Source organism: Scyliorhinus canicula, chromosome 26 (assembly GCF_902713615.1).
Source record: "Scyliorhinus canicula chromosome 26, sScyCan1.1, whole genome shotgun sequence".
Classification (NCBI taxonomy): domain Eukaryota; kingdom Metazoa; phylum Chordata; class Chondrichthyes; order Carcharhiniformes; family Scyliorhinidae; genus Scyliorhinus; species Scyliorhinus canicula.
The window spans coordinates 7,549,044-7,568,548 of record NC_052171.1 but is presented as its reverse complement, the minus strand read 5'-3'; the positions used below and the strand labels follow the sequence as shown (position 1 = coordinate 7,568,548).

The 19,505-nt window shown below is 51.1% G+C and overlaps 1 protein-coding gene and 1 long non-coding RNA gene across 5 annotated transcripts in view; one reads left to right on the top strand and one right to left on the bottom strand.

Annotated features, from left to right (window-relative positions):
- Positions 1–1,066: 1,066 nt before the first annotated feature.
- On the bottom strand, positions 1,067–4,080 carry LOC119957566. Its single transcript, XR_005458818.1, has 2 exons — positions 3,899–4,080; positions 1,067–1,346 (listed from the first exon to the last, which is right to left on the bottom strand). It is a non-coding gene; the product is annotated as an uncharacterized LOC119957566 (long non-coding RNA).
- A 21-nt stretch (positions 4,081–4,101) lies between these two features.
- LOC119957557 (protein transport protein Sec24C-like) overlaps positions 4,102–19,505 on the top strand; it is a 40,257-nt gene continuing 24,853 nt past the window's right edge. The window contains exons 1-8 of one of the 4 annotated variants that reach the window (XM_038785709.1): positions 4,102–4,399; positions 7,738–7,895; positions 9,592–9,855; positions 9,941–10,032; positions 10,955–11,020; positions 13,548–13,653; positions 15,529–15,656; positions 19,157–19,295. In XM_038785709.1, the coding sequence (XP_038641637.1) occupies positions 7,811–7,895; positions 9,592–9,855; positions 9,941–10,032; positions 10,955–11,020; positions 13,548–13,653; positions 15,529–15,656; positions 19,157–19,295 (880 nt within the window). In that variant the 5' untranslated portion in view covers positions 4,102–4,399; positions 7,738–7,810. Of the gene's footprint in view, positions 4,400–7,737; positions 7,896–9,591; positions 9,856–9,940; positions 10,033–10,954; positions 11,021–13,541; positions 13,654–15,528; positions 15,657–19,156; positions 19,296–19,505 lie in introns of all 4 variants that reach the window. The other 3 variants (XM_038785707.1, XM_038785706.1, XM_038785708.1) reach the window with 3 other exon arrangements.

Sequence of the window (19,505 nt, the reverse complement as noted above, 5' to 3'; positions counted from 1 at the left end):
CACGGACAGTGACCCAGGGCCGGGATCGAACCCGGGTCCTCAGCGCCGTGAGGAGGCAGTGCTAACCCACTGTGTCGCCCCGCCCTCCCCCAGACCATTTTCAGATGTTTAAAAAGTCCGGTTTGGACAACCCAGATCGAAGTGGGGGGGGGAGAAAGACAGCACTCCCTCCCTCCGGCGAGACTCGATCAATCCATCGAATCGCAGGAGGAGGGCATTCGGTCCATCGAGTCGGCGCCCACCCTCCGAGGGGGCACCCACCCTGGCCGCAGGCCCTCCGCCTCCCACCCGATCTCCCGTAACCTCACCTAACCCGCACATCTTTGGACTGCGGGAGGAAACCGGAGCAGCCGGAGGAAACCCACGCAGACACGGGGAGAACGTGCCAATGTTTGGTACCGGACCAAACTGGTGTGATAATCCCTGAAAACGGAACACCAATTCGACCCTGCACCCGTTGCTATTTCCTCTCGGGGATGTTTTACCCCACCGCCCCCTCAAAGATTCACTTTCCAGGATCCTCGTCAGGGGAGCCAATTCACTGAGTGCCACTTGACCTCGGTCCCCACCCACTCCTTTGGAATATAAAATTGAAGTGATGGGAAATTTGATGTTTCTTCCACTCTCAGAGATATCGAGCAAAAGAAAGCTGTGTGTGTCCATATAGAACATAGAACAGTACAGCACAGAACAGGCCCTTCGGCCCTCGATGTTGTGCCGAGCCATGATCACCCTACTCAAACCCACGTATCCACCCTATACCCGCAACCCAACAACCCCCCCCCCCTTAACCTTACATTTATTAGGACACTACGGGCAATTTAGCATGGCCAATCCACCTAACCCGCACATCTTTGGACTGTGGGAGGAAACCGGAGCACCAGGAGGAAACCCACGCACACAGGGGGAGGACGTGCAGACTCCACACAGACAGTGACCCAGCCGGGAATCGAACCTGGGACCCTGGAGCTGTGAAGCATTTATGGTAACCACCATGCTACCCTGCTGCCCCATTTATTGCCATTCAACCAATGTGTACCTTATTCAGTCGGCACAATCACAATAATTCAGGAGAATAATCCAGTTTATTGGGGATTTATTACTGCATCTTCATTTTCCACTGCATCGATGACAAACATCACTTCTTACATTCCAACACTTTAAGCTAGCAATGAACTGGGGAAGCCTTTCTTCACATAGAGCAATCCCAGATCAACTCAAACAAAAGGCTGTGGGTTCCAACTCTCCTGAACATTGCAAGATCAATGCTGGAACTCAAGCAATAGAGTTGGAGATCTGAAATGGAAACAGGATGTTCTGGATAAACCCAGCAGGCCTGGCACCATCTGTGGAGAGAGAAACATTGAGTTAATGTTTCGAGTGCGCATGATTCTTCCTTGGAACTGAATATAGAATATTAATATTAAAACTGGGGAGATGGTGGTGGAGTGGTAATTGCGACATTATGTAGAATGCCTAGTGTACAAAGGGTTAATGTACTACCACAATTGACCACTAGATGGAGCTAGATGCAGAACTATATAAAGTACTGACTCTCAGGCTTCTGGGAGAGGGCTAGAGAGAGTGCAGAGGGGAGGTCTGCAGAGGGCAGAGTACAGTTATAGAGTGTAGAGACTAGTGTAAGGAGAGTGTAAAGTGTAGATTACTAGATTATTGTTTGGTAGCACGGCAGCATAGTGGTTAGCACAGTTGCTTCAAGGGCAGCACGGTGGCGCAGTGGTTAGCATTGCTGCCTCACAGCGGGAGGTCCCAGGTTCGATCCCGGCACTGACCGTGTGGAGTTTGCACATTGTCTCCGTGTCTGCGTGGGTCTCACCCCCACAACCCAAAGATGTGCAGGGTAGATGTAATTGGCCACACTAAATTGGACCTTAATTGGAAAAAATGAATTGGGTACTCTAAATTTATTTTTAAACAACACCGTTGCTTCACAGCGCCAGGGTCCCAGGTTCAATTCCCCGCTGGATCACTGCCTGTGTGGAGTCTGCACATTCTCCCTGTGTCGGCGTGGGTTTCCTCCGGGAGCTCCGGTTTCCTCCCACAGTACAAAGATGTGCAGGGTGAGGTGGATTAGCCACGATAAATTGCCCTTAGGTTAGGTGGGGTTACTGGGTTACGGGGGATAGGGTGGAGGCGTGGGCTTAAGTGGGGTGCTCTTTCCAAGAGCTGGTGCAGACCCGATGGGCTGAATGGCCCCCTTCTGTACTGTAAATTCTACGATAGGAGTAAGTGGTCGAGCTTCAATAAGTAGTGTAATAAATGTTAGAGTTGTTGTTGAACTTAGCTTCTGTGATCTTTCTAAACATTTCGAAAATAAGATTCACAAAGAACACCACAGTAATGTCACTGGACTAGTAATCCAGAGACCCAGGTTCTGGGGACACAGGTTCAAATACCACCCCGGCAGCTGGTAGAATTTAAATTCAGTTAATATTAAAATCCGAAATTGAAAGTGGTAGTGTCAGGAACACGAACCATTCGACTGTGATCAAGTGTTATAGTTTCACGAGAGTTTCCTGGTCTTGACAACGTTCCGCCTGGGAGGCTGCTCAAGAAGGGAAGGTCCCACGGGATCCAAATTGCATCCAAAATCGGCTTGATGGCAGGAGGCAAGAATGGAAGGTCGTTTTAGCGACTGGAAGCCAGTGTCCAGTGGTATACTGGAGGGACCGGTACTGGGTCCCTTGCTGTTTGTCGTGCACATTAATGATCTAGACATGAGTTGGGTGTTGTGGTAAAGAGCGAGGAGAAAAGCCTTAGATTATAGGATGATATATACGGGCTGGTCACATGGGCCGATTGTGGCAAATGGAATTTAACCCTGAAAAGTGTGAGGTGATGCATTGTGGGGGGGGACGAACAAGGCAAGGGAGCACACAATGAACAGTACGACGGTCAGATGTACAGAGGAGCAGAGGGTCCTTGGGGTACATGCCCACAGATCCCTGGAGGCAGCAGGACAGGTAGATCAGGTGGTTAAGGAGGCTGATGGGATACTTGCCTTTATTAGCCAAATTATAGAATATAAGAGCAGGGAGGTTATGATGGAGCTGTATAAAACGCTGGTTAGGCCACAGCTAGAGTACTGAGTGCAGTTCTCGTCGCCACTCTATAGGAAGGATGTGATTGCCCTGGAGAGGGAGCAGAGGCGATTCCCCAGGATGTTGCCTGGGCTGGAGCGTTTCAGCTATGAAGAGAGGCTGGTTAGGCTGGGGCTGTTTTCCTTGGAGCAGAGAAGGCTGAGGGGGGACCTGATTGAGGCGGACAACATTATGAGGGACACAGATAGGGTGGATAGGGAGGAACTTTCCCCTTAGTAGAGGGTCAATAACCAAGGGGGCACAGATTTAAGGTAAGGGGCAGGAGATTTAGAGGGGATTTGAGGAAAAACCTTTTCACCCAGAGGATGATGGGAATCTGGAAATCGCTGCCTGACAGGGTGGTCGAGGCAGGAACTCTCACAACATTGAAGAAGCATTTAGATGAGCTCTTGAAATGCCGTAGCAGACAAGGCCTCGGGCCTAGTGCTGAAAAATGGCATTAGAATGGCTCGGTGCTTGACAACCGGTGCACAGACGAGGGGCCGAAGGGTCTCTTTCTGTGCTGTAAAACTCTCTGACCCCATCTTTGACTCGATGGCCGACAGGTGATTCAAGACCCACAGAAATGTGGTGGACTATTAACTGCCCGCTGACATGATCTTGGCCACTCAGTTCAAGGGCAACTAGGGAAATGCTGGCCTTGCGACACCCACATCTCAGCCGAGATTAATGAAAATCAGTGCGGAAAAAGAGCAAAGCACCCAGACGACTTCCCTGTTTTTATTCTACATTCCCTCTGAAATAGAGGCCAACATTTCAATTGCGTTCCCGATTACCTGCTGAACTTGCAAGCTAGCTTTTTGGGACTTCTGCAGGAGGATCCCCAAATCCTTGCAGTTTTCTGCAGTCTGTTCCCATTTAATGAATCGAACTCTGCTCCCATATTGAGAGGATTTATGATTAGCATCAGAACCATTTTCCAGAGCTGCTAAACAAATGCGTCCCCCCTTTAAGAAGCTGATCGTGTGTGTGTTTGTGTTTGTGTGTGTGTGTGTGTGTGACGCCATCAGCACTGCGAGTTTGATTCTCTGCAATGTGACACTTGTGCAGGAGCCTCGGCAGCTGAAGTCTCTTCGAAAGGCAGCGGCAGCAAATGCTGCAAAGGTCAGTCATTAGCAGCTTCCCCGCCGCTGCTTTGACAAGAAGCGGTTGGCGGAAACTGATGCTGGCAGCACTGGGGATGAATTGGACGTACACAGCTCAGCCATGAATAGGCACCAGAGGAAACGGGCGGAAGCAGCGACAGATCGAGAATTCAGGCCTCTCCCTTGATGTTGGTAACGTGGATGATTGTGAATGTGTATCTCTATCTCTCGCTCTCGATATGTCTGTTCATAATCATTATTGTCATAAGTAGGCATACATTAACACTGCAATGAGGTTACTGTGAAAAGCCCCCCGAGGCGCCACACTCCGGCGCCTGTTCGGGTACACAGAATTCACAATGTCCAATTCACCCCGAGCACGTCTTTTGGGGCTTGTGGGAGGAAACCGGAGCGCCCGGAGCAAACCCACGCAGACACGGGAGAGAACGTGCAGACTCCGCACAGAGAGTGACCCAAGCCGGGAATCGAACCTGGGACCCCGGCAAGCTTTAGTGCTCTGACTTGCCTTCTCTCTGTTAAATGCCTGTCCATTGTCGGCGCCAGCAGATGTGATTTCACTGGCCGTGCTCATTATTGACTGTCGGAAGGGCAGCACGGTGGCCTAGTGGTTAGCACAACCGCCTCACGGCACTGAGGTCCCAGGTTCGATCCCGGCTCTGGGTCACGGTCCGTGTGGAGTTTGCACGTTCTCCCCGTGTCTGCGTGGGTTTCGCCCCCACAACCCAAAAAATGTGCAGAGTAGGTGGATTGGCCACGCTAAATTGCCCCTTAATTGGAAAAAATAATTGGCTAATCTAAATTTAAAAAAAAAAAAAAAAAATTATTGACTGTCGGACTGGGGTCCTATTACCCCGAGCTCAGCTTCATACCGGTTACCTCCGGACCCGACTATTCCAACACACTTGCTGCCCCACCCCACATTCGACCCTCCTCAAACGCTGAAGTCGTCCACAATTCTGCTCCCTGCAGCCCACCGGGTCCCACCTCCGCATCTCCCGCCTTCTCACCCACCGGCTTTGGCACCATTTCCAGCTTGTGGTGAATGAGATTCACACGGTATTATAAGTTACCAATGTCACTCTGTTCCCAGTATATATATGTATCAATATTGTAAGTGCAGTTGCACTACCTGACCACCAGGGGGAGTAGCTCTGGGAGTACTCGAGAGTTTGTACTGGGCTCCCCCTTGGCTCCGCCCAGAACTCCTCCCCCTGGAGCTGCTGTATAAAGATCCGTGCCACAGAGTCAACCAGCCCGTTCACCGAAAGTTCAACGGCTAACAGGCTGGCTTTGTTGTAAGTATATTAAAACCGCTATTCTAATCCGACAAGCACGTGTCCATAGAATTGATGGTTCCATCACAGCTCAGCTTCCCAATTTGAAATTCTCGGCGCTCATGGTCTCATCCCTCCCCATCTCCAATCTCCTCCCACCCAGGGGTTCCAACGCTCCTCCAATTCTGGTCTCTCGCACATCCCTGATTTTCCGCACTCCAGTATTAGCGGCTTTGCCTTCATCTGCCCAGGACGGAAGCTCTGGAACCCTTCTTTGGGCCGTTAGCTTCTTTGGATCCAAAGTTTCATTGAGGTGGATAAAATTATGGTTTTACGAGGACTCGATCGATACCTGGGATGGAGAATGGTTGGCAGATCTAGAACACAAGAACAGGGATGTATTTCTGAGGCTGTATAAGGCTCTGGTCAGACCCCATTTGGAGTATTGTGAGCAGTTTTGGGCCCCGTATCTAAGGAAGGATGTGCTGGCCTTGGAAAGGGTCCAGAGGTGGTTCACTAGAATGATCCCCGGAATGAAGAGCTTGTCGTATGAGGAACGATTGGGGACTCTGGGTAGGTACTCGTTGGAGTTTAGAAGGATGAGGGGGATCTTATTGAAACTTACAGGATACTGCGAGGCCTGGATAGAGTGGACATGGAGAGGATGTTTCCACTTGTAGGAAAAACTAGAACCAGAGGACACAGCCTCAGACTGAAGGGACGATCCTTTTAAACAGAGATGAGGAGGAATTTCTTCAGCCAGAGGGTGGTGAATCTGTGCAACTCTTTGCCGCAGAAGGCTGTGGAGGCCAAATCACTGAGTGTCTTTAAGACAGAGATAGATAGGTTCTGGATTAATAAGGGGGTCAGGGGTTATGGGGCGAAGGCAGGAGAATGGGGATGAGAAACATATCAGCCGTGATTGAATGGCGGAGCAGACCCGATGGGCCGAATGGCCTAATTCTGCTCCTATATCTTATGACCCTCTATCCTGGGGGTTGAGAAGAATTAGAGGTGATCTGATTGACGATCCTGAGGGGATTTAATGGGGTGAATGCTGTAAGGATCAGATTGGATTGGGATCCTATTGCATGTTGGAGCGTGCTCGAGGGGCCCAGACAGAGTGGATAGGAAAGTCTATTTCCCTCAGCTGATTGATCAATGAAAAATACTCAGATTTGTACTCAAGTGCTACAACCTACAGGACGAGAGGCTAACATGTGTAGAGACAAAAGTGTGTGGATGACCACCCTTAAATATCATGGGATGACGGGTGTACCTCTGCGATAGTCGCTTAATAGTAAAAATGCTTTCTTTACAGAGAAAGATTGGAGCAGGAGGAGGCCTTTTGGCCCTTCCAACTCAATAGCCTAATCCTGCTTCCTCCCCATAGCCTTTGATCCCATTCTCCCCAAGTGCTATATCCAGCTGCCTCTTGAATATATTCAAAGTTTTAGCATCAGCTACTTCCTGTGGTAATGAATTCCACAGGCCCACCACTCTTTGTGTGAAGAAATGTCTCCTTATCTCTGTCCGAAATGGTTTACCCTGAATCCTCAGGCTGTGACCCCTGGTTCTGGACACACCCATCATTGGTAACATCTTCCCTGCACCTACCTTGTCTAGTCCTGTTAGAATTTTATACGTCTCTCTGAGATTCCCCCCCTCATTCTTCTGAACTCCAGCGAGAACAATCCCAACCTAGTCAATCTCTCCTCATAGACAGTCCCGCCATCCCTGGAATCTGTCTGGTAAACCTTCGCTGCACTCCCTCGAGAGCAAGAACATCCTTCCTCAGAGAAGACCAAAACTACACACAATCCTGCAAGTGTGGCCTCCCCAAGGCCCTGTACAATTGCAGCAACACATCCCTGCTTCTATACTCGAAACCTCTCGCAATGAAGGCCAACATCCCATTTGCTTTGACAATAAGAATCGCATAGTGTCACGAGTAGGCTTCAATGACGTTTCTGTGAAAAGCCCCGAGTCGCCACATTCCGGCGCCTCTTCGGGGAGGCCGGTATGGGAATTGAACCCACGCCGCTGGCTTTGTTCCGCATTACAAGCCAGCTGTTTAGCCCACTGTGCTAAACCAGCCCCTGACCGCCTGCTGCACCTGCACGCTTACCTTCAGCGACTGGTGCACAAGGACACCCAGGTCCCGCTGCACACTCCCCTCTCTCAATTTACAACCGTTCAGGTAGTAATCTGCCTTCCTGTTTTTATCGTTTACAGATCGTGAATGGAAAGGCTCTGGGGCCTACCACAGACCATGTTCGAGGCTGAGAATCAAACTGTTCAGTGCTGAATGGACCAGGACAGCACGACCCAGCTAAAGTTTCAAATGGCCAGCTTGGAGACCCATCTGTTAGCACCGTGCTGCCAGCCATATGGTAGGAGAGCTATTTCCCCTCATCAAGGTTCGGCCAATCCTTGTCTCATCTTTCAAAGGTGCCATTTTGAGGCGTCTAACTTGAAGCCCCAGTCAACCACCACTCCTCAACCCCAGGCCCGTTCCTACTCCATCCCCCCCCCCCCCCCCCCCTCCCCCCCCGCCCCCCGCCCGATCTTCATGGCGGACCAAGGAAAGTCCTGAGACAACGTTGGGGAGAGACAGTTCATTGACAGTTGAGAAATGCAGCGCGTTAACATGACCCCCGACACTCCCCATCCTGTCTAATTTTAGAGGCTGTGGTGAATCAGAAGGAGGGCACGAGAAGGGACAGGGAGCTTGCAGAACGCGAGTGCAACTGGCAAACGATCTTCAGCGCGAGAGAAAGATGCCACACACTCCTTGAAATACAAGCGTTGGATTGGGTTAGAGGAGCAAATGGAGGTTCAGAAAGTCATCAGGAAAAGTGGTGACGCACGTTAACTCGGCTGTTTAAGAAAGGAACTCCCACAACAGGGGATTCATTTTGAGAATTGGAAGGCAGAGAAGCGATGTTAATCTCGCACAAAGCCTCCCTTCAAAGCCCACTTGCAGACCTATGAACAGTTCTGGTCTCCACATTACGCGCAAGTTTAACTGCTCATCACTCCCCCACCTGATGTCGCTGTACTACTTGTGCATGCTGAGGGTTATCAGCCCCACCGTTATTTCAACAGGGAATTGTCAGCCATCTTGTTCAGTCCTGACACAAGGGGAGTATGACAGGGAGATGTCAGCCATTTTGTTCAGTCACTACACAAGGGGAGTCTTACAGGTAATTGTCGGCCATTTTGTTCAGTCCCGAAACAAGGGGAGTATTACAGGGAGATGTCAGCCATTTTGTTCAGTCCCGGCACAAGGGGAGTATTACAGGGAGGTGTCAGCCATTTTGTTCAGTCCCTACACAAGGGGAGTATTACCAGATGTCAGCCATTTTGTTCAGTCCCGACACAAGGGGAGTATTACAGGGAGAAGTCAGCCATTTTGTTCAGTCCTGACAGAAAGGGAGATGTCAGCCATTTTGTTCAGTCCCGACACAAGGGGAGTATTACAGGGAGATGTCAGCCATTTTGTTCAGTTCCTACACAAGGGGAGTATTACAGGGAGATGTCAGCCATTTTGTTCAGTCCCGACACAAGGGGAGTATTACAGGAAGATGTCAGCCATTTTGTTCAGTCCCTACACAAGGGGAGTATTACAGGGAGATGTCAGCCATTTTGTTCAGTCCCTACACAAGGGGAGTATTACAGGGAGATGTCAGCCATTTTGTTCAGTCACTGCGCAAAGGGAAGTATTGGGGGCCAGCAGCAACACAAACCTGGTCAAACTACATGATTGACATTCTTGAGACGCCAAAATAATGAGCAATATGGTAAAGTCAAGAAAAGAGTCATGCTGTGGATAAGTGTGTGTATGTTTGGAACGTCCATTATGGTCAGACGTGGCACCATCCACCTGCACTGGGACGTGGCTGAAATTAAATTGGTGTTGTGCAGTTCTTTAATCAAGACTGGACATCAGTCGATGTCACCAGAGAGGAGACATTCAGTTGAGTTTGGAGGCTAAAACTCACCAGGAAAGAGCCATCGGTATCGATAAACGTGAATTAAACGCTCCGGGTAAAAGCTCCATCCAATCCCTCTGGTTTTCTTTTGCAGGTGGTCAGCCTCCAGCCCTTCCAGGCCCAGTCAGCTGGTCAGGTTTGGGGCCTTCCAGTTTTGGCATCGCGTCTCCTTCTGTTAATCACGATGGGACACCAAGTACTTCGCCCCTGTACTGTCCCGGCGCTCTTCCGGGCCCTTCCCACTCGCACAACAGTGTGGCTCCCATGTCTACCTCCAGCCGGCCTTGTCCGTCGCTATGCAAGCAGCAACAGAGTTCAGCCTTCCAGCCAATTCACCACCACCCACCACAACCGGACGGTAAGTCTTGAGCAAAAAGGTTCCCATTTCAATGAGTTCCGCACCGCCGAAGTGACTCTTTGTTATATCGTTCTGTGATCCCCAGCCGTTCAAAACCCAAACACACTCGGCTGCTCTTTCCACCCAGGAGTCGGGCAGGAGATCAGTCGTTCTGGTCCTGAAGCCTCAGACGCACAAGTAAGTCAACCCCTGGAGAGCCAGCAGAGACGATCGATGCGATCCCTTCCATACAGCTGCCTAAATTGTTCTTGCATTATCATGGCCACTGGGAATTAATGAATGCCAACGTCACCCAGGGATTGGGACGGGCGGACGATATATCAGGCCTCGGGGGAAAGAATCTCAAGAGGGTTGTGTTCCCACAATCCAAACCTGAAACTTGATGATATCTGGAACTAACTGGTAGATTCCCTCTCTCTGTCATGTCAGGTAAAATCGCGGTGATGATGTCCATAAAGCAATTCCGTATGTAATGTTATGCTCTGACCACTAGGTGGCAGTGTATACCCACCACGTGACCCCGTGGCTGGGGAGTTGGGAGTAGGTCGCGTTGGAGGACAGACGTATTTTGCAGTAGCTCCACAATAGTTAATTAGTGTTAGTAGTTTATTGTTTTATTGATCCTCATTATCTTTATCGCACGGTTGTTTCATAAAAAATTATTTAAACTGGATGTTCTGTAGTTCATCATTCGCTTCAGCAACGATACAGAACATGGCAGTCGCCACAGTCCCAGATGACCATAGGCTGCTTTCCCCTTTGAGGGGGGGGGGGGGGGGGGGGCAGGAGAGCTGACTGGTGGTGGTTTAACCTGAGGGTCTCCACACCTCGGGGAGGGGGGGGGGGGCAAGGTTGAGAAGGCGGGGCCTTCAAGGATAACCTCAGCAGGTACGGGGATCGAACCCGCGTAGTGGCCTCGCTCCGCATCACCAACCAGCTGCCCAACCCAACGGAGTTAAACACCCTTTAAACCCACCCCCCTCCCCCCCTCTCATGAATCGCATGCTTGACCATCACAAAGATCCTTACAAACAACCTTCAGCATGTATCGCTGTCTGACCCGACCGTTCCTGAACTGTGTGTGCGTTTCATTGCAAAGGGCCCACAGGTTGGATCGCTCGAGGACTCGGGAGATGGGATCAATCCGGATTTAATTCCCAACCCGGTAAGAACACCTTCCTGATCGGAAAGCGCGCAAACATGTTTATTCGCGAAAGCGCAGCTATTCCAGTTCACAATCGGAGGAATTGGAGTGCCTCACAGTGGCAGTAAAATGGCGGTTCAAGGCCTGGAGTTGGCACTGCCGACGATTTGAAGTTGAAGCACCAATTTGGATCGCGGGTATACCATCCAGGACTCAATTTATTCGTGTTCCCAAACAAACTTGCCAGATAGAAATAGAAATCAGACATGGGGTGTGGACGGACGGTGTGTTTTACATCGAGGTGAATGAGGCCTCACTATTAGTGTTTAAGATGTCCGCACGCCACTCTCTGTGTGGCACCCTGTTGATGGTTTTACAAGTGTATTCAGGGCGGCACGGTGGTGCTGTGGTTAGCATTGCTGCCTCACGGCGCCGAGGACTCGGGTTCGACCCCGGTAAAGGGTCACTGTCCGTGTGGACAATCTCCCTGTGTCTGCGTGGGGCTCGCCCCCACAACCCTAAAAAATGTGCAGGGTCGGCCGAGCTAAATTGCCTCTTAATTGGGGGAAAAAAAACATATTAAAAAACGTATTATTTCAAGAAATGTGGGCGCCGCTGGCTCAGCCAGCATGTATTCCCCATCCCTAATTGCCCCTCGAGAAGGTGGTGGGTGAGCCGCCTTCTTTAGCCGCTGCAGTCCCTATGGTGTAGGCACACCCACAGTGCTGTTAGGGAGGGAGCTCCAGGATTTTGACCCAGCGACAGTGAAGGAACGGCCGATATATTTCCAAGTCGGGGCGGTGAGTGACTTGGAGGGGAACCTCCAGGTGGTGGGGTTCCCAGGTATCTGCTGCCCTTGTCCTTCTGGATGGTAGAGGCCGTGGGTTTGGAAGGTGCTGCCTAAGGAGCCTTGGCGAGTTGCTGCAGTGCATCTTGTAGATGGTACACACGGCTGCCACTGTGCATGAAAACTGTAGTTCACACTCGCCCGCATGTTCAGCCATTTCGCCAAATATCAAAGCGCAGTGTACAAGTAAGTCACTTTCCCTTTAAGAGATGCATGCTGCCTTTAAATAGCTCCAGGCATTCACAATTCTGGCTTCAGGAATCAGGCAGGAATCCAATGAACGGGGCGGGCAGTGCCAACTGTACCCTGCTCTGGACCAAGAGCAGGCTGCGGACATTGACAATGTCTGCCAGCAGCACAGTGTACAGCGAGGGTTAATCGAGAGAGACACCTGTTTGAGCTTTACACTATTTTATCTCAATGGTTTCCAAAACCGTAGAATAGAATCACAGAATCCCGACAGGGCAGAAAGAGGCCATTCGGTCCATCGAGTCTGCACCGCCCCTCCCTAGGCCCACTCCCCTAACCTATCCCCGTAACCCCCCCGAACCTGCACTTCTTAAGACACAAAGGATCAATTTAGCACGGTCAATCCCCCTAACCTGCACATCTTTGGACTGTGGGAGGAAACCGGAGCACCCGGAGGAAACCCACGCAGACCACGGGGGGAGAAGGTGCACACTCCGCACAGACAGTGACCCAGCGGGGAATCGAACCCGGGACCCCGGCGCTGCGAGGCCTCTCACAAACGCAGATGTCGAGGAAACCAACCTTTTGTGGGCAGTTGAACATTTTTTCCCCCCCCATTTTGAAACGCGAACAGTTTTGTTGCAGACGTAGATGTGAGAAGTGGGAAATGCATCAATTGGGTGGTCAGACTTGGAGATAAGAGCCTGGGGTTCTGGCGTTTTCTCCACAGGAGGGGGGAAATTTCAAAATGCCTGTTGTCCATGGTGGGGGAGACTGGTCATAACCCTGCCAACTCCAGCAACGACACTGCAAAATGTCCAGGCTGGGTCCCATGGGGAGGCCGTGGGAGCTGCCGGCAATTCAGATTCCTCCAGCTCTTTAAAAAAAAAATTTAGAGTACCCAATTCATTTTTTCCAATTAAAGGGGCAATTTAGCGTGGCCAATCCACCTACCCTGCACATCTTTGGGTTGTGGGGGCGAAACCCACGCAGACACGGGGGAGAATGTGCAAACTCCACACGGACAGTGACCCAGAGCCGGGATTGAACCCGGGACCTCGGCGCCGTGAGGCAGCAGGGCTAACCCGCTGCGCCACCGTGCTGCCGATTCCTCCAGGTCTTAACCTCACAAGGGCAGGCGGGAGGTTTACTCCGATGACAACTCGGCTGAAGTTCAAATCCACGTCGTTGACTCAGGGAATGGACCAAACGTGGTTCAATGTGACCTTCAACCTCCTGGCAACTGGCATTAGGGTTAATCGCGCTCCTTGATCTTCTTTTGCCAGGGGTAAGGAGCTGGACATTCCTTAAAGTAAGGCTGTGGTAAGAGGTAAGAGTGCCGGGTGGGGGGGGGGGGGGGGCGTGGAATCCCATGTGGATGGCTAAAAGATGAAGGCTGGGTGGAATGTTGGCCGAGTTACTACCCGTCCCAGACGCTTCGGGAGTCCGTGCCTGGTTTTCCCGAGGAGCTGACGAGCTCAGATCCCGCTGCTCTTTTCGTTTAAGGTTCAGGCGGCAGAGGAGGACAAGATGTGGTGGGAATCCCAGCTATTCCGCACGGACTTGAGAGGGCAAGTACCCCCACTGACCACAACGCATTTCACCGTGGAGGATCAAGGTAAATGGTGCAAGGCAGAAAGCCAGGGAATCAGGAAATATAGAGACAGAAATGGGGCAGTACGTTGGCGATGAGGTAGAAGGTCACAAAATCGTATTGACGCCAGACCAGGATCGAATTAAGTTCTCGGGCTATTCCTACTGTCGAGCTGCAGATAATAAACAATCAGAAAACAATTTGCAAACGGTACAATTTGAAAGTGGGGGGCAGTGAGGTCCAAACTCTCACCACCCTCTGGGTGAAAAGGGTTTTCCTCACCTCGAAACCTCCTGCCCCTAACATAAGAACATAAGAACTAGGAGCAGGAGTAGGCCATCTGGCCCCTTGAGCCTGCTCCACTATTCAGTGAGATCATGGCTGATCTTTTGTGGACTCAGCTCCACTTTCCGGCCCGAACACCATAACCCTTAATCCCTTTATTCTTCAAAAAACTATCTATCTTTACCTTAAAAACATTTAATGAAGGAGCATCAACTGCTTCGCTGGGCAAGGAATTCCATAGGTTCACAACCCTTTGGGTGAAGAAGTTCCTCCTAAACTCAGTCCTAAATCTAAGTCCCCTTATTTTGAGGCTATGCCCCCTAGTTCTGCTGTCACCCGCCAGTGGAAACAACCTGCCCACATCTATCCTATCTATTCCCTTCATAATTTTAAATGTTTCTATAAGATCCTTCCCCCCCCCTTCTAAATTCCAACGAGTACAGTCCCAGTCTACTCAACCTTTCCTCGTAATCCAACCCCCTCAACTCTGGGATTAACCTAGTGAATCTCCTCTGCGCATCCTCTAGTGGGAGTAAGTCAAGTGACCTTAAATCTCTGCCCCCTGGTCAATGATCCCTCCACCAATGGGAAAGGTTTCTTCCTGTTGACTCTATCAATGCCACCCATAATTTTAGACATCTCAATCATGTTCCCCCCCCCACCTCTGCCCCAAGCCTCCTCCCTACTCCCCCCCCCCCCCCCCCCCCCCCCCCACACACACACACACAATCGCCCACCCCCCTCTCCTCTGCTCCAAGGAACACAAGCCAAGTTTATCCAATCTCTCTTCATAACTAACACTCTCCAGCCCAGGGAACATCTTCGTTCATCTCCTCTGCACCCTTTCCAGTGCTGTCACCTCCCTCCTATAGTGTGGATCCTGGCCCTCTCTTAGTCAGGAGGTCGTGAGTTTTCGCAGGATCCATAGAATCCTGACAGGGTGCTAGAAGGCCATTCGGACCCATCGGGTCTGCACCGGCCCTCTGAACGAACACCCCACCTCGGCCCACTCCCCCCGCTTTTCACTCGCTGGATTTAATACCCCCTCCCCCACGTCCCTGTTTGAAAAGAGAAAAGATCAAACGATAGTCGTATCGGAAAACTATTGGTCTTCCGTTCCCGTCAGGTTGTCCATAGCTCTCTTTGAACCGACTTGGACCAGCCTGCAGTGAGGAAACCCGGTGACCATGCAACCTAAAGGATTCTGGGAATCAAATGCAATATTTGAACTTCAATCTGCAGCCTTCGATTTGGACCTTAAGGGCCTCAAAACCCAGTAGCTACTCTGTACTGGCGCAAGAAGAGGCACATCTGATCTAAAGTACAAGGCGTTGCTAAATGCTCGGTCTCACTGAATGAATTCTGAAAGAGTTCTTCGCTCTTCCGTCCATTTTTCTACATCTGCCCTGGGTTGGCTGGGGTCAAAGTTCACTGGCGCTGTTGGGGGGGGGGGAGAATATATTCTGGGTTTTTTTTAAGACAGGGACAGTTTTCAGATTGCTGGGTTTGAGGTACTTGACACACGCACTGAGGGGATTCTGTACCGTCAGAAATCCCGGGAGGAATTTTCCGGCCTCATGTTCCTAACCAGAAATATTTCCTCTCATGTTCCAGGTATTGCAAGTCCCAGGTTCGTCCGATGCACAACGTACACCTTCCCTTGTTCTCAGGAGATGGCTCAACTATCCCATCTTCCTCTGGCCGCCATTGTTAAGCCACTCGCTACACTACCAGAGGAAGAGGTGAGGATTCTTTATCCCTCACCAACCATCACTGCTCATCGGAGCTTTGGGGTTGCTTAAATATCCTTGGTCTCAATGTCGTGTAGGTACATCCACAGTGCAGTTAGGGAGGGAGTGCCAGGATTTCGACCCAGCGACAGTGAAGGAACGGCCGATATATTTCCAAGTCCGGGTGGTGAGTGACTTGGAGGGGAACCTCCAGGTGGTGGGGTTCCCAGGTATCTGCTGCCCTTGTCCTTCTAGAGGGTAGAGGTCGTGGGTTTGGAAGGTGCTGCCTAAGGAGCCTTGGTGAGTTGCTGCAGTGCATCTGGGGCTGGTTTTGCACAGTGGGCTAAACAGCTGGCTTGTAATGCAGAACAAGGCCAGCAGCGCAGGTTCAATTCCCATACCAGCCTCCCCAAACAGGCACCGGAATGTGGCAAAAGTAACTTAATTGAAGCCTCTTTGTGACAATAAGCGATTATTATTATTTTATTGATGGTACACACGGCTGGCACTGTGCGTCGGTGGTGGAGGGAGTGAATGTTTGTGGATGGGGTGCCGATCAAGCGGGGCTGCTTTGTCCTGGATGGTGTTGAGCTTCTTGAGTGTTGTTGGGAGCTGCACTCATCCAGGCAAGTGGAGAGTATTCCCTCACACTCCTGACTTGTGCCTTGTAGATGGTGGACAGGCTTTGGGGGGAGTCAGGAGGTGAGTTACTCTCCGCAGGATTCCCAGCCTCTGACCTGCCCTGGTAGCCACAGTATTTATATGGCTGGGTCCAGTTCAGTTTCTGATCAATGGTAACTCCCCAGGATGTTGATTGTGGGGGATTCTGGGATGGTAATGCTATTGAATGTCAAGGGGCGATGGTTTGATTCTCTCTTATTGGAGATGTTCGTTGATTGGACTTGTGAGTCACAGGAGAAGCAGTTGTGGACTCAACTATGGGGCAATTTAGCATGGCCAATCCTACAGATCTTTGGACTGTGGGAGGAAAGTGGAGCACCCGGAGGAAACCCACGCAGACACGGGGAAAACATGCAGACTCCGCACAGGCAGTGACCCAGGACGGGAATTGAACCCGGGTCCCTGGAGCTGTGAGGCAGCAGTGCTAACCACGATGCCGCCATGCTGCCTGATGAGAAGGAATTTCTTCAGCCAGAGGGTGGTGAATCTGTGGAACTCTTTGCTGCAGAAGGCTGTGGAGGCCAAATCACTGAGTGTCTTTAAGACAGAGCTAGATAGATTCTTGATTAATAAGGGGATCAGGGGTTATGGGGAAAAGGCAGGAGAATGGGGATGAGAAACACATCAGCCATGATTGAATGGCGGAGCAGACTCGATGGGCCGAGTGGCCTAAATCTGCTCCTCGTCTTATGGTCTAATGGTGTGGTCTGCAATTTGTAAGACTGAGGGAAGACCTCGAAACCACACGACTGATAACAGTGACCAATAGGTATCTTTCATGTTAAAACAAATTTTACTTTAAACACAGCATCAATCATATTGGCAACACAATAATAGCTTTCCAATTGACAGCTAAAACAGTTCTTTGGGGCAGCACGGTAGCATGGTGGTTAGCCCAACAGCTTCACAGCTCTAGGGTCCCAGGTTCGATTCCCGGCTTGGGTCACTGTCTGTGCGGAGTCTGCACGTTCTCCCCCGTGTCTGCGTGGGTTTCCTCCGGGTGCTCCGGTTTCCTCCCACAGTCCAAAGATGTGCAGGTTAGGTGGATTGGCCATGCTAAATTGCCCTTAGTGTCCAAAATTGCCCTTTAGTGTTGGGTGGGGTTACTGGATTATGGGGATAGGGTGGAGGTGTGGGCTTGGGCAGGGTGCTCTTTCAAACAAAGAGCCGGTGCAGACACACACACATATATACACATATAAACACTCGCACACCCACACACACTCGCATACCCACACACACACACTCGCATACCCACACACTCGCATACCCACACACTCGCATACCCACACACTCGCATACCCACACACACACACTCGCATACCCACACACACACACTCGCATACCCACACACTCGCATACCCACACACTCGCATACCCACACACTCGCATACCCACACACACACACTCGCATACCCACACACACACACTCGCATACCCACACACTCGCATACCCACACACTCGCATACCCACACACTCGCATACCCACACACTCGCATACCCACACACACACTCGCATACCCACACACACACTCGCATACCCACACACACACTCGCATACCCACACACACACTCGCATACCCACACACACACTCGCATACCCACACACACTCGCATACCCACACACACTCACATACCCACACACACTCGCATACCCACACACACTCGCATACCCACACACACTCGCATACCCACACACACTTGAATACCCACACACACACACTCGCGTACCCACACTCGCATACACACACTCGCATACCCACACACACTCGCATACCCACACACAATAGCATACCATCACCAAATAGCATACCATCACACACACACACTCGCATACCCCCACACACACTCATACACACACTCGCATACCCACACACACACTCGCATACACACACACACACTCGTATACACACACACACACACACTCGTATACACACACATACTCGTATACACACACATACTCGTATACACACACATACTCGTATACACACACACTTGCATACCCACACACACACACACTCACTCGCATACCCACACACACACACTCGCATACCCACACACACACACTCGCATACCCACACACACACACTCGCATACCCACACACTCGCATACCCACACACTCGCATACCCACCCACACACACTCGCATACCCACACACACACACTCGCATACCCACACACACACACACTCGCATACCCACACACACACACTCGCATACCCACACACTCGCATACCCACCCACACACACTCGCATACCCACACACACACACTCGCATACCCACACACACACACACTCGCATACCCACACACACACACTCGCATACCCACACACACACTCGCATACCCACACACACACACTCACATACCCATACACACACACACACACTGGCACACATGGAGACACAGACAGAGACACAGGCAGAGAATAAAACTAATCATGGGGCAAGTTACTGAGCTCGGTCAGACTGGAGAAAATGCAGCTTTAACTTCAGAACAATGGGAGGTGACTCTGAAGAATGACAAGATTCTGGGTGCACGCTGAAAGGGAGTTACCCCTTGTGCGGGGTGTGTAGAGCTCGGAGACACCATTTAAAAGCCAGACGAACTCCCACTGGAGACTGAGAGAAGGGGAATTTCTCTCTCCGAAGATCAGGAGTCTGTGGCATTCCCTTCGCCGGCCAGCAGAGGACGCTGTGCCACTGAGAACATTCAAACCTCCCTCGGCTAACGAAAGAAAGTTCTGAGGATTCTCAGCCCCGTCACCCACGGAACCGGGTAGGGAAACAGGCTGCTGGCTAGAATGAGTTAATTATTCTCTCTCTCTTCCAGGTTCCCGTGCAGCTGGTGGACCACGGAGAGGGGGGCCCGATCCGGTGCGAGAGATGTACCGCTGTCATGTGCCCGTTGATGCAGTTCTTGGACAACGGGCACAGTTTCCAATGCCCGTTCTGCGACGCCGTTTCCCGGGGTGAGTTCCTCCCGGGCATCAGCGATCGGAGTTCAACAGAGACTGAGCGACAAGGCCGGGGTGGGTGGGGGGGGACCCAATAGCTTGTGGTGGTATGATTAACATAGCTGCCTGCCATTGGTGCAGTACACCGGCTTACCATTGGCCCTGGTCGGTCAAGTGCCTCTCAACCGATTGGTTGAGACCAGTCATGTGACGGCTCCCCGATTG